This window comes from Myotis myotis, unplaced genomic scaffold, assembly GCF_014108235.1.
Source record: "Myotis myotis isolate mMyoMyo1 unplaced genomic scaffold, mMyoMyo1.p scaffold_m19_p_2, whole genome shotgun sequence".
Lineage (NCBI taxonomy): Eukaryota > Metazoa > Chordata > Mammalia > Chiroptera > Vespertilionidae > Myotis > Myotis myotis.
The window spans coordinates 197,044,265-197,066,108 of record NW_023416324.1 but is presented as its reverse complement, the minus strand read 5'-3'; the positions used below and the strand labels follow the sequence as shown (position 1 = coordinate 197,066,108).

At 38.8% G+C, this 21,844-nt stretch overlaps 1 protein-coding gene across 2 annotated transcripts in view; it reads left to right on the top strand.

Moving 5' to 3' along the window:
* The window catches only part of MME (membrane metalloendopeptidase), a 93,795-nt gene extending 73,901 nt beyond the window's left edge, over window positions 1-19,894 (top strand). For both annotated transcript variants that reach the window (XM_036350359.1, XM_036350360.1), the window contains exons 18-23: window positions 4,602-4,721; window positions 6,181-6,314; window positions 6,433-6,498; window positions 9,446-9,541; window positions 9,900-9,976; window positions 18,638-19,894. In XM_036350359.1, coding sequence (XP_036206252.1) covers window positions 4,602-4,721; window positions 6,181-6,314; window positions 6,433-6,498; window positions 9,446-9,541; window positions 9,900-9,976; window positions 18,638-18,737 — 593 coding nt within the window. In that variant the 3' untranslated portion in view covers window positions 18,738-19,894. The remainder of the gene's footprint in view (window positions 1-4,601; window positions 4,722-6,180; window positions 6,315-6,432; window positions 6,499-9,445; window positions 9,542-9,899; window positions 9,977-18,637) is intronic.
* Window positions 19,895-21,844: the final 1,950 nt, after the last annotated feature.

Below are 21,844 nucleotides of genomic sequence, written 5' to 3'. Positions count from 1 at the left end.
CTCCTGCAGACCCCACTCTGGGGATGGAGCCCCACAGCCCAGGCATGTGCCGTGAATGGGAATGAACCGTGACCTCCTGGTTCATAGTCCAATGCTCAACCACTGAGCCATGCCAGCCGGGCATGAAGACCTCTTTTTGATGCTCAGTAATTCTGTCAGTGTAACATCTAGTTCATTCTAGACTTGGACTTATATGGGATAAGTAACCTTGAATGGAATCCCAAGGCAAAGTAAGGCAGCCTGGATTTTGGTTCTGTGTTAGGCCAGACTAAGGGATATAGCTTCATTTTAATCCAACTCAGGAAGGGCCCCGGATCCTCTCAGACCTAGTGCTGAGCCAGGCCAATGAGAAGAGCCAGTCAGACCCTCCATAAGACCTTGCTGGTCTTCAGCTCTCCTCTAGAGCAGGTCCACATAGGTCATGCACAGACAGATCCTTGTTTGGCTCTGAATTACTCCATTTTCTGGAGCTGGCTCAAAATTGGTCCACGTCAGAGATTCTCTTATCAGAGAAGACTTGGGAATGTTCCCATTTTGTATTTAATGCCCTCAAACCAAACAAGCACACAGCTAAAAGAAAACATTTCACAAAGTAGACCATTAACCTCCGAATAATCAAGAATTGGCTGCAATACCCATTCTTAATATATAAGAAAGACTTTTTTTAAGATTCTCAAGATAAAATCATCTGAAGGAAATACCAAATTTAAAAAAATTGTTAACTTCTTTTCATACGCTTGTCTGCTAATAATAGCAGTTCAGAGAAAGGGAAAGTGTCATTTGAGAGGAGAAATCTTTGATATGAAACGTTTTCTCTTTTGACAATTCATTGAAATCTTCAAAGTGAGGATTGTCTTAACTAAAAATAATTGAATGTCCTGATTTCCCTCTTACTTCTTGATAAAAGTGTGTGTGTGTGTGTGTGTGTGTGTGTGTGTGTGTGTGTATACATACACAAATATATAATGTTTGCAACATTGTCTTCATGGATTTGGTATCATGTGCATTATAGAATTAGAATTGGTATAAAATAACATGTGTGTCATAGATGACCCTTCCACCTTCACACAAATACCCCAATTAAATTGCACACAATATCACATGGGATTGTTTTTCTTATGTTATGGTAAAAAAAAAATAGCATGTTTTATTATCATACAGGGAGTTATTCATAGTAATAATTTCTCCTTTTTAATTCAGTTGCTACCTTTTGTCATAATTCATACATGTAGGCTACCTTCCAATTTTTATGCACCCCACCAATTCACATCAACTAAAAAATAGTTATCTTCCATTGCAGCAAAGCACACTGAAAGTATTTAATTCACTCACTGGTTTCTATTCCTTGCATATTTGCTCCATGGAGCTCTGGAAACCTTTCCTGCTGTCAAATATTCCCCCTGTAAGTTCTAGGCAATATTCAATCATCTCATTAAACCTTAAAATCTCATCCAAGGAAATGATCATGTCAGAAGGGAATACTTACTTCTTCTGCTGCATTCTCCTTTTTCATTAACAACCCCAATTTTTTTTAAACTTTAGGAAATCTGTAGATTATTTATATTTAGTTTATCCAGCCTGAATGGTCCATGACTATCGTGAGATAAGAAAGTTTTTTAAAGTTGTCTCATTCATTCTTAGGAATCTTATTTTCAGACTTGAAAATTAAGAGTAAATATTTCCAAATATTTAATATAAAAAGAATTTAATTTTTATACCAAAAATTGATGTTACCTAATTATAATCATGAACTTTATATCAAAGATTGTAAAATTGAATTGTTTGCAGCCTTAAAAACATGAACCAGGGAAGTGAGGGGGAGGGAGCAGGGAGAAGCCTAGTCTTTTGTTTCATGGACTAATGACTTATTTAATTAACTAGCTTGTTGACATCCATAAAATATGCACAACTAAGCAGTTGGTTATTATGAAGAGTTGTGAGGTCTCCTAGTAAGAGTGATAAGGCTAATGGCATAAAGCCTCATCATAGAGGTTTAGCTGACAGAGAAAAAGGAGAAATCATCATTTGCAAAGCTGAACTTGAAGACTAGTATTTAATAAGAGCCATAAAAATCTTATCACTCGCCTGAAGAATGGCATATTAGGGTATAATTAAAGCAGCAGGATCTTTACAGATAACGTTTAGTCTTGCTAGCACGTTTCATAAGAGCATTTATATAATGGGTGGATTTTAATCAGAGTACATAGTGTGGGAGATAATGTTCACTTTCAGTTAATAAAGTACCACACGTGATTTTTATACTTTAAGCTAAAAGTTATTTCTTGGCACTGTTGATAGCTTAGGCAGCCACATATGAGGTATAACTTTCATCAAAATTCACCAAGGACAAAAGTATTTTTGTTGTTATTTGGTCATTTTGAATGCTATAGCAACTTTACAGATTTTTTTTTAGATGTCTGGGGAGCACTTAGATTGCCCAGTGTATTTTAAAAGTCTCTGTAAATATCTAATTTTTAGCCCTGAAACACATGCAAACCTATGTTATATTCACCCCAATATTTGCTACTCGGTGTTGACTAGATATTAAATTGTTTAAGGTCAGGGCACTTCTTATGTGCTCCTGGTATCCCAAATAGAGGTGGCCCGTGGCTTTGCAAGCAGTTAGATATTATACTAATGATATTTTTTGTTCCAGAACATAATGTTTCAGGTATTCAGTGGATACTAGAGTTTTCAAACATGAAAAATAAAGTTACTAAATTATGAGCACTGTGAACTAAAGGGAGTTGCATGAGGAAGGCAGGCAAGTAGGAGAGGGCTGTGGAGCCAGACCAGGCAAAAGCGTTGGCGTTTCCTTAGAGAGCTGTAAGCCGTGCAAGGCTTTTTAGTGGTAATGAGTCAAGTTGCACTTCAATCTGCTGCAGGATAGATTAGATTTAGGATACATTATAGGTAGGTGAGATAGGAAGTGGTAAGAGCAATTAGGAAATTAATTCTAAGGTAAGGAAATTCTAAGGCAAGGAATGAGTGTGTGAACGAGGATGGTGTGGGTAAGGCTGATAGGAGGAGAAAAACAGAAGAGCTGCTCCTAGAAGGGAGGGTGGATGATCCATTCTTTTCTTTTTTATTGATTTCGGAGAGGAAAGGAGAGGAAGAGAGAGATAGAAACATCAACGATGAGAGAGAATCATCGATTGGCTGCCTCCAGCACGCCCCCTACTAGGGATGGAGCTTGCAACCTGGACATATGCCCTAACTCGGAATCGAATCAGTGACCTCTTGGTTCCTGGGTCGATGATCATCTGCTGAGCCACACCCAGCTGGGCTGCATGATCCATTCTTTTTTCTTTTTTCTTTTTTATGATCCATTCTTTTACTAAGCAGACTGTGTACGACTTTGTTAAAGAAAGGAGTCATCTGAGATAAGCAGAAAATGTTCACTTTAGGTGAATTGAGACCCCTCAAATGCCATGAATAGAAATAATAAAGTCAAAAGAGTTATGGCTTACAGGGGAAAATGAGGAGTTTGATGTTTGACACATGAAATTTAAACAATAAGAAAGTGTAGAAAGTTAACAAGTCAATGTAGATGTCAGAGTATACCTATAAAATTGTTATTTACTAAAGTCTTTAGGACACCGTAGTAAATCTATTCACTTATTTATTACTAGAGGCCTGCTGCATGAATTTGTGCATGGGTGGGGTCCCTTGGCCTAGCCAGTGAGATTGGGGCCGATCAGGGTCATCTCCCCCAGTCCCACCCAGTCCCCATTGGGGCCATCAGGGCTGGCCAGCTGAGGGGAGGGGCTGAGGGAGGTTGGCCGGCCGCTGGAGGTTGGCTGTGGGAGTGCACTGACTACCAGGGGGAAGCTCCTGCATTAAGTGTCTGCCCCCTGGTGGTCATTGCACGACATAGCGACCAGTTGACCAGTCGTAATGGTCGCTTAGGCTTTTATATATATAGAAGGTTATTAACACCTTTTCTAAGCACCTAGAATGTTCCAGGCACTATTCTTGTTTTAAGTGCTGGAGATAGTGAACTGAAAAAAACTCAAAACAAACACGAATCTCTGCTCTCCAAGGGCTAATAGTTGAGGTGTTGGGGGGTAGGAGGTGGGCCAGTAAAGAACAAGAACAACAATCATAAAGGAAATATACAGTCATAGATTACTTGATGAAAGTAAAATACAGGTATGCGATTGGAGATACCTTCCATTGAGAGGCTCTATTATTTAGTAAGCCATTAAAGTTGGGTAAAATGTTAGAGCTAACATTAAAAATAATACTTGTGATATTAAGTAACTATTTCCCCCAAACATTTATAGTGGGGGAAAGACCTTCTGATTGAAGATGATAATTACCCCTTGCTTTAAACTCCTTTTGGCAAAAAACAATCTTACTAAGACTGTCAAGTAGATTATGGTTCTAAATCACAGATTAATGGTGTCACTCTGGGATGAACTCTTTGTTATCATCAATAATAAAAGACTTGCATGTGTTTCTATCACAAAAGATTTTTGTATGTAATTAAATGAAACGGGACATACTAGAAAACAGTTAAGCAGGCAAGAAGCCAACTCCAGGCCTGTCATCCCAAAATAAAGCCACAAGCAATCCTTAACCGTCTTCTTTCCTTGTAGTCTTCCCGGCTGGCATCCTGCAGCCCCCCTTCTTCAGCGCCCAGCAGTCTAAATCGTTGAACTACGGGGGCATCGGCATGGTCATAGGACATGAAATTACCCACGGCTTCGATGACAGTGGTAAAGTACACTTGACATTCCTTTGGCGGAGATATAGCCTCAGAAACCTGATTAAGAGCTATTATAATTTAGCAATACAAAAATAACATTCATCCATGTATCACTGGCTTAACAATCACCACACTTTTAGTGTTCCTTTTAAATTGTTGCTTAAGAAGATCAGAAATTTCTAGTAGTGAGGTAAGGCCTGACGGAATAAAGCAAATATTCACATTGAGAAAACACTGATGATAATATTTAGTCTTATTTTATGAGTTTTTATGTCTTAGTTCTCCAGACTTTCAGAGGGCAAGGTCCACATCTTAAAATGAGGTATAAAAAATTAAACATTAAGGTGCCCATAAGCCTAAGAGTCCTAAACCGCTTGTGGTGTATGACTTCTTTTTTTTTTTTTTTTCATCTTAACCTACTACCTAGTTTAGGCCTTGCAAACAGTGGGCACTTAAATAGTTACATAATGCAAAATGGTTTTTTGATTGGCAAAATAGATTTAGAGTTTCAGTGAAACTGAGAAGAAAAGTAGTAAAGTCAGGAGAGATGTAAAGAGGTGATAGTTGAAGCTATGCCAGATACTGGTTTGCAAGGAGAAAGAAAATAGAAAGAGAGCAATAAAGAGAAAATAATTAGGCCTTAACTAGACCTTTAGAGATCCAGAGGAAGGAAAGGAGATGTGAAGGGCACAATTTTGAAAAGGACTCACTAAGTATCTGTTAACTCAATGAGCTATACAGTAGTCTTCACAGGTAGATACTAATACTATTTCCATTTATTAATGGGGGAAAAATAGAGATACATAAAAGACTCACTTAAAGCCACAAAGCTAGAAATTGGTGGAACGAGGATGTGAGTTCAGCTCGTTTGTCTTCATAGCCATTTTCTTACTACATCATGCATAACTATTAAAAAGATGATAATAAAACTCAGGATCAAATCAAATGACATCGATAAATATATCTCACAAAAGGAAAAGATCAATGTATTTAGGGTTAGCAGGAAAGCTCCAGGAGGAAAGGTGACTTTTTCTTTGTACTTGAAGTAGAGGGAAACTGAGTCCACCATATGTCATGAGAGTTTGAGGTATGAAATGAATGCCAGAATGAAAATATTGACCTTTTAAAATCTCAGATACCAAAAGAAACAGACATGGTTTCAGTAGAAACCATCTAACAGATATAAGGCATTATTTCAGAAATGTTTATCTGGTGGCCTCAGCTGAGATCTTAAGAGCCAGGTCGGTGAACTATCTGAATTAACACTAAGGCACATCAGCAAACAAAATCCTGGCAGTCCAGATGTCATCAACTCTGAATGAGAAAGAATAACAGTTCCTCTCATTATGTGTTCAATTTAATGTCCTCTCACATAGTGGTATTTCAGTTTTGGCACTTAGAATGAAAAATATCTTATTATAGTTTTTGATGTAATGAGTTCTCATTGTACTTGAATAAATATATTCTAGGCAGAAATTTTAACAAGGATGGAGACCTTGTTGATTGGTGGACACAACAGTCTGCAAATAATTTCAAAGACCAATCCAAATGCATGGTGTACCAGTACGGAAACTTCTCCTGGGACCTAGCAGGTGGACAGCATGTATGTCATCAGCATTCTCTTGAAAAGTTTTAGATATATCAAATCTTAAGTGAATTACTGATGCTTTTTAACAATCAGAATGTAGTTAAGGGTCTTTTTTGTTTTTTGTTTTTAACAGATCAATGGAATTAATACCCTGGGAGAAAACATTGCTGATAATGGAGGTATTGGCCAAGCATACAGAGTGAGTAATAATATTTTTCCCATTTTAGCAGTTGGATGTATATTTATCATATTCATTCATTCATTCATTCACTCACTCATTCAAAGCCTTTTGCAAAAGACACATAATGTAAGCAACAAAAGATTAAAATGGAAAATATAAGGAGAAAGGGGATGGTAAGTATGCTAACCAGCAGGGACAATGCAGTTGCGACTGAGCTGAACACATGAAGCTGAGAAGAAGGAACGCGGAGCATTATATCAACAGAAATAAGGAGATAGGCAAGTCCACAGAGGAGGCAACCTTTCTCTAAGAAATAATCTCTGAAATAAATTTATGACAAAAGAGGTCCCATAAAAGGAATTATTTCAGAATCATTGATCCATGTACCAAACAGGACCTTCAGTTTCACAAGTGAAGAAGTGTTGAGGAACTATAATCAGCATAAACCACAGTTCATTTACAATGATACACTGAAGGACTAAGTGATACTGTTTCGGCATATGGCCTTTTAGTCATCCAAACTATTATGGCCAGAGAAATTTATCACAAAGAGTTCCTTAGATCCTCATTTAGCCTTCCATTAACTCATGCATTCAACAAATACTCAATGAGGGCTTTACTCTGTGTTTGGCACTATTCTCAGTGCTAAAGATAAAGCTGTGAACCCTCCCTAAATGATATCATTACTCGGCCATTTAAACAAGGATTGAAGGAGGATGCACAAGAAAAAGCAGGGATTTGCACAAAGAGTGGAGGAATACTGGTCTTGAAACCAACAGTGAGGAGCGAGGGTAATGTTGAATGCTTCTTCTACCCCGGAGGTAGCCCAGATGTGGGAGAAGGAGTAGAGTCTACTTGACAAGGTGTCCCCATGATAAGGTGAATCGAATGTTCCATGGAGTGGATGAGGATGTAAGGTTATTTGTTCAACATAAACCATTTATAAATGAACTGTGGGTTAAGGAAGAGGAGGAGAGGCTCAGTAGTTGGATCAGGAAAGAAGAGGAAGCACCAGAACTATGTGGGAGAGAGGACAGTGGGGCCTGTGACCTGGCAGTGAACATGGACAGATTATCAAAGTGTGAGACTTGGGAGATTACACTGACAGCAAAGTTTCCTAAAGAACGAATCCCCGTCAAGTCCTGGGAGATGGTAAATTGCTGCTGCTTTGAATGCTTGGCAGTTTTTCTTTTACTGGATGCCAGACATTGGGCATTTTACAATCTTTGAGAGCTGAATATTTTTGCTTTCCTATATCTTTTAGCTTTATTCTAAGACCCAGTTAAATTCCTCAGAAATGGTCTGGTGGTCCTGTTGGGTCTTGGTTCTATAACTTCTTAAGTGGGACTAGGGAATTGCTCGGTCTAAAGACGATTATTCTCCACTGCTGAGGCAAGGCCCTACTGTGTGAATCTTGAGGTCTTTCATTTTTGTTAGGTGTGCATACCAGACGTTTTTATCTCTAATCCTTGGCCATGGTTCCTTCAGTAGTACTGAGGAGTTTGCTCACATGCATACCCACATACTCAGGTGAATATTCGAGAGGGCCATCTGATCACTTGAGATCCTCTATCCATGCAGTTTTCTCTTCTTCAGTGCCCTGTCCTTGGTATCCCTGAACTTTTTGTCCTCAACTCTAGGAGTCCCTTGGACTCTGATGGGTTTTCCTTTCTCTATGTTGTAGCCTGGAAACACTGAAGGCAATAAGCTGGGGCAATCACAGGGCTCATCCTATTTGTTCACCATCTCAGAGAGATTACTCCCCCTTTTCCCAGTGTCCAGTGTAATGCAAGCCATTGTTTCATATGTTTTTTCCATCATTTGGTTGTTTTAGTGGGAGTGTTGTTTACCCCGTCCCTGTCACTCCATCTTGCCTGGAAGAGGAAGGCATCGGTACTCTTAAGACTCCTGTAGTTATTCTTATATACTGCCAGATTAAGAATCACTGATTTAAAAATCCAGTCAAAGTCTGGGCTGATGGTACTTCCATGGAGATGCCCATCTAGAATAAGAACAGAATTATAATACAGCAAAATAAGTTTGTGAAAATATTTTTTTGTGCACAAAATTATAATGTCTAATGCTCTGTCCCCTACTAGATTGTGAACTCCCTAAGAAAGAGAAGTCTCAAGTATTCCCCATTTACCCAGCATTTTTACTTAGTAGAGACTCAATAAATCTATGATAATGGCAAATAGAAAGAAATGAAGTATATTTTCTGCTTATCTAATTGGTCATTTTCCTTTGTAATAAATTGGAAATGACTCATCTCAAAAATGTAGTTGTCAGTTCCTTTCTTACAGTATATTTAAGTAGAAGAACACTACATTTTTCAAGTGTCCATAAATCCTCTTGACTTGAGATCACTTTTTGACATTCAAATAACCTAAATTCCTTTTTCCTAATATAACTGAAGTTCACTTTGTTTTTTCTTGTCTTCAGGGAGCCAAAATAATTGCTCATTCTTATTTTTAGAGTCATAGGATATTAGGCCTCTAATGGATCTTAAGAGAATCCCTTAACTTTTGGCAAGAATCACCCAAACAAAGTCTGCTATGAGTATATTTTGCTAAGAGTAGTAACTAAGCTAAATATAGCAATTACAGACTCTCTTGGCAATTCATTCTTCCAACTAGCTGGACTTATCCATCTATCAGTAGAACAACATTTACATAAGCTTTTCATTGCTTATTTAAGCCATCCATTGATAACTGACATTTGTTGGTCATTTGATGTGTGCTGAACTCTTCTCATTTGTTAATCATTATCCTGTTTTTTCAAAGCATTTGTAAGTGAATTCTAGTTTTCTTTCTAATCCATGAAATAGTTGTAGGTTGCCATATCTAAGTATATTATGATGATTCTGATACAAAAAGTTAATTACCTGTTACATGGTCTTTTGCATAGATTTATATATAAATTTGTAAATGCTAAACATCATGTTTCTGTTTCACTAACTGCCTAGGCCTATCAAAATTATGTTAAAAAGAATGGCGAAGAAAAATTACTTCCTGGACTTGACCTAAATCACAAACAACTCTTCTTTTTGAACTTTGCTCAGGTATGCTACCATTCTTGATTGATAGATATGAAAATCATTTTGAGTTATAATTTTATAGTAAGTTAGATAATGCATGCTGAGTTTTCTTGATTTAATCAATTGTGGCAGATCGTTTGACTTGACTAAATTTTATTGTCAGTCTGTCAGTATAACAGACTGTCAGATTATATCAATGATAATTATGCTCCTGGTTGCCTATCATTGAACAGTATTTAAAGAGTAAATGGTTGAGGAATGCAGAATTCCAATTTAATTTTTGCAGTAGGAAGTTTGCTTTTTTCTCAGCCTGCCCAAACAAGTAGCTAGTATCCTTGATTAAACTTAAGCACAAAATTTCCTTTTTCTATTCCTATGCTAGGTGTGGTGTGGGACCTACAGGCCAGAGTATGCAGTCAACTCCATTAAAACAGATGTCCACAGTCCAGGCAATTTCAGGTATGTGGATTTGAACAGCAGCCAAGGTGCTCTAATATTGGCTCCATTAGTTCTGAGTTTGGAAACTGGCCTTTTCTAATTCTGACTCTATAAAATTTGGAAATCCAGTGTTGTTGTTTTCTTCTCTTTTGAGGGTTACAGATAGGATCAACAGAGCAGATCAGGTAAATGTCATGTTTACACAAGCATAGCCTTCACTGCTCTATTCCTCAGAATATATGTGACCTAGGTTCAGTGCTTGATGAATTCCAATAAAGATGTCACCTCAGAACAGTGGCTCTATTTAAAGGGTAGCACAAGACATTTCTAAAAGGCTGTAAAAGGTTTAGGCTTAGGACCCATGAGTAGCTATGCCAAAGAAAGATTTTCGTTCAGCATAAAGGGAAACTTTCCAGTAATTAGAGCTTGTACGTCATGGAATAAAGTTATCTCCAAAGCTCCAGGAGAGAGTACCTTGAAGCAGAGGTCCGAGAACAACCTGTCAAGGATGATGGATTAAAATGCTCTGCATGGTGGAAGAATGAGTTAGAAGAATCTAAAACCCTTCTCAAATCAGAAAATCTTTGAGAACATTGGATTGAAAGAGAATCACTCTAACCAGCATTTGAATGTTAAAGCCTAGATCCCTATCTAGCTGTTTTAGGACTAAATTCCTAATGCTACCCGCTCCACAGGGACTTCAACCCTTCTGATCAGCAACACCTTTTCTCAGGCAAGACTATCGGAAAAATAAATTTAAAATTTTGTAGGGTGATTGGAAAACAGAGTCTGAAAACAAAAGGGAACTAATGGGCTGAATTTCAAAAGCACTTCCTAAATAAACATGAGCACAGTGCCCATATCATTCACTCCTAGGGAAAGACCACATCCAAATATGAAACAATAAAATACCACATTTAAAAATTCGCGTTGTCCTAATATGATCATTAGCAGCAGCAGCAGCAGCAGCATTTATATTTGCCTTAACATTTCTTTCAAAATTCATTCACTCAACAACTGTTTATTGTATGTTCGTTTCGTGTATAACCCAAGCTAAATTTAGTCTTGCTAAGATATCCAAATACACTGCTTTTTAGGTAACCAGCAAGAAAAGTCACTAGATCAATTGACATTATGTTTTATCCAAGTAACTTTTAGTTTCAATTTTTTTTTTAATATATTTCTTTATTGATTTCAGGGAGAAAGGGAGGAGAGAGAGATAGAAACATCAATGGTGAGAGAGAATCATTGATCGGCTGCCTCCTGCTTGCCCCCCATTGGGGATCGAGCCCGCAACCCAAGTTTGTATGTGCCCTTGGCCGGAATCAAACCCAGGACCCTTCGGTCCACAGGCTGATGCTTTATCCACTGAGCCAAGCCTGCTAGGGCTTAGTTTCAGTTTTTAAAAGTTCTCTTTTTTCTTCTGAAATCTTTGGAAGTTAAGATGTAAGAATCTTATAATTGCTCTCTGAGGATAATAGAGAGCAGTTATAAGCTCATGCAAATTAGTAACCACCATAACAATTGAATTTTGAAGTTCTGCCACACATATCCCTATGGCCTAAAGCATCTATATATATAAAAGCCAAAGCGACTGTTCGACGGTAGCTATGACATGCACTGACCACCAGGGGGCAGATGCTCCGACCAGTAGGTTAGCTTGCATCTGGGGCCTGGCCAGTCGGGACTAGGCAAGATGGGCCAGACATGCCCTGGAGCCCTCCCGCGGTCCCTCCCCAGCCCCAATCCTGCACCGGTGGGGTCCCTTGGCCTGGCCTGCGCTCTGTCACAACCCAGGACACAGTTTCTCTCAGAGAGCCAGTTTTGGGCTGATCCCTGCAGGCCAGGCCGAAGGGACCCCACTGGTGCACGAATCCGTGCACTGGGACTCTAGTATATCCATAAAAACCTAAGTAAATTTAAGTAACATTATTGTAATACCTGTTACATCTGGGGTCCTTGGAGAAAGGAGACTGCAAATTAATTATTTGATAGCTAAATTTTGTCTCTTGGGTATTAACATTTTTATCTTAACCACTGGGTTAAAAACTTCTCTGTTTAAAATATATTTTCTACCTTCCTGCCTTATTAACACAACATCCTGAACAAAACGGTGTGTGTTTTTTCTTGATGACACAGACTATTGTTATGACTAATAGTTATGGTTTCACTGTTTATTAGTTTAGCGAAGTCCTCCAAAGCTAGTGTATGGGGAGCTATTTATTCCTACACTAAAGCCACTGATGGTGATGCTTTTCGAATTTTGATTTTGGCTCTTTACTAGTGTTTTTCTATTTGTTTCTTCCCTAATTCTCTTTCCTGTTACTCCATTGCCTGCTTTTGGCCATCCCATTCCCCCATTCTGATTAGCTCCGAAAACATCCTTTAGCTTTTCTGCTAAAAAGTGAACGTAAGCTTTGAAGTAAGAAACCCTTAAATTCCAACCATGTCTCTGCCATTTACAAACTGTTACTTAACCTCTGGGTCTCAATTTCTTGATATATAAAATGAGGATTAAATTATGAGAGTTGTTAGGAGGATTAATGTTAATGTTTCTGAAGTGCCTACTTCATATTTGTGTTTGAAGACTGGTACTAGGATTGGTTTTAAATAAGAAAGCTATGAGCAGAATAAGAATTTCTGTGAATAAAGCATATGGACTTTGCAACATTCCACCTTTCCTGACGGTCAAGTACGTTCTGTTGTTCATTTCTTATGTCTGGATAGTTCAACATGTTAATCACTGATTGCTGGTTAAGTGACATGTAGGTAAATATGTAACTTTTCTACCACCAATTATAAACTGGAAATAGTTTTAATATAATTAGCTGTAGAATTTTGTATTTGCAAAAATATGTATTTAGTATAAATACGTAAAATTATTTGCGACTTTCATTTTCTTTTTTCTGACCCAAAAGATGTCTCTGTGACTATTTTTCATTCATAATAAGAGAAGTATGTGTTGTTGTTTTTTAAAGGGTAAATGGAATGCCAACCCTTTGTCAAGGAAATTATTTTCTCTGGAGGTAAAGGGATTTCCTTGGCAAAAGGTTGAGGTTACATTTAGTTTTGGAAACAGGCTGCTTCCTGGCTGTACAAAGTAAAACATATTTTTTAAAGAACTTTGAAAACTAAGAGACATGGAGTTGCTATTGAAAGATTGTGTACAGTGGTTTATGTAGACATGCTTGAAACATAGGAGGTTTTTACTCTTATGCTTACACAGTCGCAGTATGGAAAACAAAAAGGTGAATTATATTTGCGATAGAGCTAAATCTATAAAATAATTTGTTAGGTCTAAGCTATACTTGTTCTATTCTTTCTAACTAAAGTCTTATGTACTTTTAAATGAGCTTCTAAACTATTCGTATTTAAAACAAAACATTTCCCCTTGATATTCCAGAATTTGCAATTTAATGACTTCTTTCAGTCACTTCAGGGAATGGTTGTTATGATAATATTTACTACATAAGCTGTAAATGTGTTTATAAAGTTATTTAGATGGAATATTACTACATAATATAGAAGATATGGTAATATTTTCAAAGCAAGTCAAAATAGACCAAATTATACCTGTGTTGTATTCTACCTAAATAGTAATGGTGCTAATTTAGATGCTTAGATTGCTTGATATTTTTCTAGTCAGAAAAAAAAACAACTTCAGAGAACAAACCCAACTAATAAAGCAAGACATATTTTCCACAACTTTCTAATTCTTTTGAAAGAATATCCTTTCTAGGGTTTTATGCAGACACTAGAAGCTCGGTGCACAAATTCATATACCAATGGGGTCCCTCTGCCTGGCCTGCAGGATTGGGATGAAACTGGCTTTCCGACATCCCCCGAGGGGTCCTGGATTGTGAGAGGGTGCAGGCCAGGCCAAGGGACCCCACCGGTGCATGATTGGGGCTGGGGAGGGATGCGGGAGGTTGGCCAGCCAAGGCAGGACTGTGGGAGGGCTCCAGGGAGTGTCCAGCCCATCTCACTCAGTCCTGATCAGCCAGACCCCACCAGCAAGCTAACCTACTGGTTGGAGCGTCTGCTCCCTGGTGGTCAGTGCACATCATAGCAACTGGTTGACCAGTCAACTGTCTGCCCCCTGGTGGTCAGTGCATGTCATAGCTACTGTTCAACCAGTCAACTGTCTGCCCCCTGGTGGTCAGTGCATGTCATAGCTACTGTTTAACCAGTCAACTGACTGCCCCCTGGTGGTCAGTGCATGTCATAGTGACTGGTCGACCAGTCAACTGTCTGCCCCCTGGTGGTCAGTGCATGTCATAGAGAGCGGTTGAGCGGTCTGAGCATTTCATTTGCATATTACGCTTTGATTGGTTGAACGAACGACCTGATGACCAGACGCTTAGCATATTAGGCTTTTATTATATAGGATTTTCAAGTACCATGGCTATTTTGTTCTTTATGATTCCATGATTTAGCATGCTTAAGCTAAACCTTCTTTGAAATACTGAGGTTTTCTCCATCTATCTTAAATACTAGCATTGGTTTCTGATATTTTGTAAATATCAGTGGATTTCAGTGAGCCTTGTTGAATTCCCATTAGTAATGATTAATTTTCAGCCCTTACCTCAGAATCTCTTTACTTCTTTACCAATTTATAGTGGAACACATGCTGATCAATGTGACCCTACTTTAAAAGAATTATGAATCTTAGTTAATGGCAAAGATTGGATAGTTTATTCATGAATGAAGCTAGTTAATCTTGTAGCCAAGTCATTCATTTAAAAGAAGTAATAAAAAATTGTCAGTGGACCCATTAATTGCAAAAAGCTCATTCATTAATTCAGAAATCCAGTTAATTGCAGACAGGAGTAGTCAGATAAGTTGTAAGATACAAAGTCCATTCTTGGTCAAGTGATATTCAACTCCATATATCTTAGATGTTATTTTTGTTTTTATGCTTTCCAGTTTTATTAGGACATAGTGGTATACATCACTATATAAATTTTAGGCACATAGCATGATTGCTTGATTTACATATATTATGAAATGATTACCACAATAGTATCAGCTAACATCTATAATTGCTTGTACCTTTTGATCACCTTCTTCCAATTCCCCATCCTTCCACCTATAGATGTTTTTAATATAAGTGATTATTTGCTAAGAGAATAAACAGCAGCAGAATAATAAAATAGTTTATGTAATAAAGTAAACATTTCAAGCAAATCACTTGAGAAATAATAAAAGCCTTTATTATATTTTGTTATTATAAACAAAAAGTACATAGTTTTCTTATAGCATGAAATTATGTAAGTAGTCTATGTAATATTAATGCAATGTGATCCCACGCTCAGAGATAGGATTCATTTTTTATTAATAATGTATCCACTTTTTGAAATAGAGTACTTATGTCATCCACCCAAAGATTTGGTGTTATAAACAACCAAGCAGTAACTAGAATCCTAGAAAAGTAAATTAAACTGAGGTATGTTGTTGGCCTAATTTATTCAGAATCAAATTATCTAAGTGAAGCCTTTGGCTGGAAAGAGAGGAGATGGAATGGAGGCCGAGAGCTGAGTGTGCGTTGGGTTGACTGCTGTTGCTAGTGATGTTCTGTGAACACCTTCCTGTTTTGTAGTGTGGTTCTTTCCTTTTTAATTTTCTTAATGCTTTTAAGGGAAATGTAGAAGAAGTCATAGGTTTGGACTCAAGTACTTGTCCCATATAATTATATCTAAGACACAATCCTTTGAAAATAATACTTATTTTTTATTTTATTTTTTATATTGATCCTCACCCGAAGAAGGAAGATTTTTTTCTTATTGTTTTTTTAGAGTGGAAGGGAGGGAAGAGAGAGAGAGAGAGAGAGAGAGAGAGAGAGAGAGAGAGAGAGGTGAGAGAGACACATTGCTTGGTTGCCTCCTGCTTGAACCCCGAATAGGGCTGGGGATTGAACCTGCAACCGAAGTACATGCCCTTGACCGGGGAATCGAACCCATGACCCTTCAGTCCGTGGGCCAACACTCTAACCACTTAGCCAAACAGGCCAGGGCTGACAAAATATTTAATAAAATAAAGAAAAAAAAGAGCTGCTCTTCAAGTCAGTGGCTCTTGGGTGCTTTTCTGTCAGTTCATCCAGAAGCTTGTGGGGCAGTCAGCCACCGTGATAACTGTTCCCCAGTCAGAGATAAGGCTTCCTAAAGTGGGAAAGGAATTGGATTAAAATCTGGGGTGGGGAATGTCTGGACTATGGGCCAAATACAGCCCATAAAATCATTGGTCTGGCCCTGCCAAGGCATTAGAGGTGAGTTAATTGAATATTTGACCAAATATAGTGGGCTAATTTTTAAGTTGATAATTTTGTATGGCCTGTGAATGATGTTATCAATATCCAAATGGCCCTTGGCAGAAAAATGGTTCCCCACCCCTGCAGTAAAGGAATCAAAGCTCTCTCCATGAGCCTAGAACATAGACTAAGGACCTGTACAAATCCCTGGTGTCTAAATCCTTTCATTCCTATATACACAATCATTTTTGACCATGTATCAAGTGAATTTGTTCTGAACTTTCAGATGTAAGGAATGACACCCTTTTATTATTGTTACTTTTATATCAAATTAATTCAAGCTCTGAGCTCCCACTGGACATCAGGAGGTGAGACATTTAATTTCAGTAGTTTTCAGAGTACTCCTTTCTGGGGCTATACAGGAATCTAAGGCATCACATGAACCAAGAAAGTAGGGAAGAGCCTCCACCCTGCTGTGCTCACAGCTGACACCCTTACAGTCCGAGGGCTCCATCTGAAGTCAGGTGGCTCTGTCTCCTTCCAATGGTCATGGGCAAGGGCCACAGCAGCAACTAGTATTGATGTTCAAGTCGCCCAACAGCCACACACCATCCTATCGGGGCCCTGCTCAGAGTGGAGGCATATCCTGTCATTCACACCACCCACCGTTAGTGGACTGGCCCCTCCTCAGGCTCCTGGCAGTGGGCCAGCCTTCTCTCTCTCAAGTGGACTAATAGATGTCAGTTCCCCAGCTCTGGCTTCCATCTCTTCTCGACCCCCAACCCTGTACCAGGAGGATTCCTCCCTGAAGTTTACATCCTCCCTGAAAGCTAGGGGAGTCAGATTGGGGAATTGAGAGATAGTTGACGGGGTCATGAGTGACACATTAGGAAGTCAGACTTTGATAAATGGGATATGGGTCTTTCTTTCCTAGAATGGGGATAGGAAAATGCTTTCTTTCCACCCCAGTTGGTCTATAATAGCGAGCAAACAACAAAAATACTAAACAGTGTTTTTCTTCATAATGCCCTATCACTCCTGCATGTAACTGCCATGATCAGGCAACAGGCTCATTCATCCAGTGCGTACTGAGTCCTGCATATGCATGCAGTCTCCCAGGCTTTGGGGTGCAGCAGGAGCAAGGGAGACATAATATTTTGCCCTCACAGAGATTACAGTGTAGTGGGTATGTCAGGAAATAAAGAACAAATAACTCTGTGATAGGGCTAGCACAGGGAGGGGGACCCAAAAGGGACAGTATTTGAAGAGGAGCTTGGCCATTGTAAGGAATAGAAAGTAGGTCAGTGTCATCCCCATGAGGAACAGGAAGGGAAATGTACCACAAGGAGGCAGGGATGGTAGGCTGGAGCCATCAGGATGTTGGAGACCGTGGTGAGGAGGTTGAATTTCCTTCAGTGCCTGGAAGGTTTTAAGTAAGGGAATTCTGGAATTTGACCTATATTTTAAAGATCACTCTGTGTGCCAAGTGGAGAGTGGGTTAGAGGGGGCAGACATGCTCACAGTTATACATGTTAATGCATCTGTGTTGGAGATCACAGTAGGTTAAAAGGTACTCTTAGGTCATATGCTCCTAGCCTTACACGACTCCAGTCTGCTCTCCTCCTTCCAACCCAAGGTGGGTGTGGCCATGGTCTCTGTGGGCAGAGAAGGGAAGGAGGGGTTTCCGGGTTGATGGGAAAACATCACCCCTGCATCACCGTACTGACCTGTCTCTCCCCTCAGATGCTGCTTGGTGCCGATGGTAGGGTGGACCCTGTTGTTTTGCCCATCAGGGTCAGAGATAAGAAGAGCTTGGCATTTTGCCAGCCCTTTCCAGTTATTCAGGCTGGATCCAGTTTCTGATATTTATGAAGTTCTTTTGGAATAATAGATAATAATTGTTGCCTTCCCTATTAAATCAAATCAACTAATATCTGTTTAAAGTCTCTTATATTTAAGTTACCATGTGAGCCCTTTCAAGATATGAAAAGTCATGATTTTATTCTTTGACCAAACTCTCCTTATATTAACTACAATTCCAAATATGAATTACGCATTTATGTTACAAATGTGTATAGAATGTTTATAAATTAATTCCCCATGAGAACCTTAAGATCCAAGTACTATTATTATATGCATTTTACAGAAAAGGAAACCGAGGCACAGAGAGGCTAAATAAATAAGTCATAACCAGGATTCAAACCATACCGTCTGTCTTCAACATCTGTTCCCTTAACTCCTATACTTTGTTAACCTCTCCATCTAAAAATTCTGTTAATGAGAAGAATGAACTCATTCTACCAGTTTCTTTCTTTTCTTTTTTTTAACTATATTCTAAATTCACTCACTTGGCCTAATAGGGAAATGCTATAGCCCTACCACGTGGTACGGACACAAGTGTCAAATGCTGATGGTGACTTTCATTTGTTTCACAGGATCATTGGGACTTTGCAGAACTCCCCTGAGTTTGCAGAAGCCTTTCATTGCCCCAAGAATTCATACATGAATCCAGAAAAGAAATGCCGGGTGTGGTGATCTTCAAAAGAAGCAGCGCAGCCCTTGGCTAGACTCGCCAACACCACAGAAATGGACAACTCTATCCAAGAGACTGGGCCATAGAGCTCACTGTTATTATGCACAGGGATACCTGACAGAGATGAGAGCATCAGGATAAAAATGAAGTTAGGTTATTCTAGAAAAGGGTGGAGGGATGAGGGCGTCTATTGTCTATCAAATCAATCACTTCTCACTGTGTAAATAATGCTTAATCTCTAAAGATAGTATTACCGTTCACTTCTGTTTCTCGTCTGATCTGCCAGTGTGATGTTGTCTCTTGAAGAGTGTTAACCATTATTAGAGAAGGATTTCTAATCCAAGGAAGAAAGAAAAAGTTGAAGAATACAATTGGCACCTAACACACATCAGTGACCCGGGAGTGAAAAACACATTGTCGAAGTACTTATTTGTATTTATATTTGCAACATTTATGCTCCTTCAAATCTCTTCCAAAGAATTCTTATACGTATTGGGGCCTTGGGACTTATGTAGTTTTAAACTAACTTTTCCAGTCATCAGTTATGCATTCTGAGATCATTTTATTTTAAGTACTTAGGGCTAAAATGAAATGTCTAAAACTGTGTTTTGTTGTACCTGTTTTGACTAATAATGATATTCTTGAGGTTTCTTGCAATTTTCTAAGCAATTTCTTGTTCTCTCTCTCTCTCTCTCTCTCTCTCTCTTTCTCTCTATCTCTCTCGTCAAAACTTGGTCTTTTTAAGAAATTTGTAGCAATGTATAAATAATTTTTATATTTAATTGTTGACTACATTTATGACTAAGTAATTGTTATTATAGGTAATCATTGACTATTGAAGTTTCAGACTGAGATAAATAGTTATGAACCAAGATCTGTAAAGCGATGTACAGATGAACATTTGAGACTTTTTAAACTTATCAATCATATTGATGAAAAGCTTTAAGTACACACTTTGGCTTAAACATTGCCATTGGACGGTTGTCTAAAGATACATAAGACTTGTGGTTTACAAGCAGGATTTTCCAAATTCAACCTGTCCCTTCGGTGGCTGAAATGAAAGGGCAAACCTGCATCTATGTAGCTCCACATCTCCTTATCCTTTCAGATTTGTTACCTGATGGAAATATTTTGATAATAAATTGAGATTGTGAATCCACTGCTCACTATGGTTGTTGCGGCTGCCATTTAGCTCTGGAAAGTGCATTTTTTGACTAGAGGGGCTTCTGTACCTCCGTCTCCAACAGGCCTACTTCTAAATTTCTAACTTGCTTAGAGTTCTGGGAGGGGATTGTTTAGTCTCTGATAGGAGCTCAATCTTTTAACATTCTTTTCCTATCCTGTTCACGACTTCAGTTCATTTCATTACTTGATTAATATTTTACAAAACAAGTACACTTCCAAAAATCTTTATTTTTTCTAACAAAACATGAAACTGAGAATTTCGTATTTTTCCTGCGTATTGGTTTTTCCTGCTTCTTGAAAAGTGTTATTGAAATATAACTTAAATACAAACATTTCATAAAGCATTAATGTGCAGCTCAGTGAACTTTCTCCAACTGAACACAGCCCTGTAAGTTATCAAACATTACCAACCACTGAGAAACCCCTGCTCCCAACCGTCACTTCACTCCTCCAAGGACAACTGCTGCCCTGACTTCTAATGTCACACATTAGATTTGCTGTTTTTGTCTCTTATGTAAATAGAATCAACCAGCATGTATTCTTTTGTGTCTGGCTTCTCTCATTCAGCATTACGTTTGTGAGATTCAGCATTACATTTGTGAGGTGCATTTGTTTGTGGATCCCTCATTCTCATTGCTGACTGATACTTTAGTGTGTGACTATACTACAGTTAATCCATGCACCTGACAAGTTTCCAGTTGGGGCTATGATGAATATGCTTACATATCACCATCTTTTAAAAATATATATATAGTTTCATTGATTTCAGAGAGGAAGAGAGAGAGGGACATCAATGATGAGAGAGAAATCTGGGGATTGAGCCCACAAGCCTGGCATGTGCCCTGACGGGGAACTGCAACATGACCTGGTTCATAGGTCGATGCTCAACCACTGAGTCTTGCAGGCCGGGCTCACCATCTCTTTTTACTTGAGATTTTAATAGACTCATTTCCACAAGTCCTCCCTAAAGTTACTATGAATATTGAACATACAGTTTCAAACTAACCCTGGATATTCTTACCCTTTTCTCCTTTGTCACTACCGCCATTATGATGAATAACTTAAAATATGTTTCTGTGGATATTTTCTTAAACTGAAAACATTTCTAAATGTTAGTAGTCAGAGCAATAGGAGCATCCAGCTCTGAAGAGAACAACTATCTTTGAGTCATTTAATTTCTATCCTGTTACAGCAGCTGAAGAACCAGAAATGAAGAATGACTAGTGCAAATAACAAAAAAGACACTAGACTCTCCACTGCTAGCTCTTTAAAACATAAGCCTTCTTTCTATATGAAGGGATTTGAGTGAAATTGTCGGGGGGGGTGGGGGGGGGAACCCAACCCTCTTCAGTGCCTCACTCTCCTTTCTCTAGAAATACCAGATTTTCTGAGGTTAAAGTACAGACCAAAGTCAGAAGAGCTATACTTCCCCATCCCTCACACACAAGGACATCAGTTCTTGTACGTAGCACTGTTGTTGAGTTGTATGAGGACTGATGGTCTCTCAGCCTCTCCCCATCATCTGGAGTTGTTCATCAGATAAGGCCCATCTGTAATCTCACACATAAATCCAATTACATCATGGCTGACTCCTGGTCAAAGAGAGTCTAAAAGCTGAGGCACTCAGTTGGGACCTATGTCAGTGACTAGGATAGAAAGGTCTCAGGAGAACCAATGGGAGGGAGTCTGCCTCCAGGCTGCAGTGCCCGCATGGATGCCAGGTGCAAGGCGGAAAGAATGCCACCCTGGGAGAAGATTTCTTTCTTGTTCTAGCCCTATTCTGCCACTAATGACAAGATGACCATGGGCATTAGATCTGTTTTCTAGGGCCTTTGGTTTTCCTACCTGAAAAAAAAAAAAGAGGATTTAATTATTCTCTCAGTGGTTCTCAACAAGAGAAGGAGAATGCCTGCGATGCTGTCTT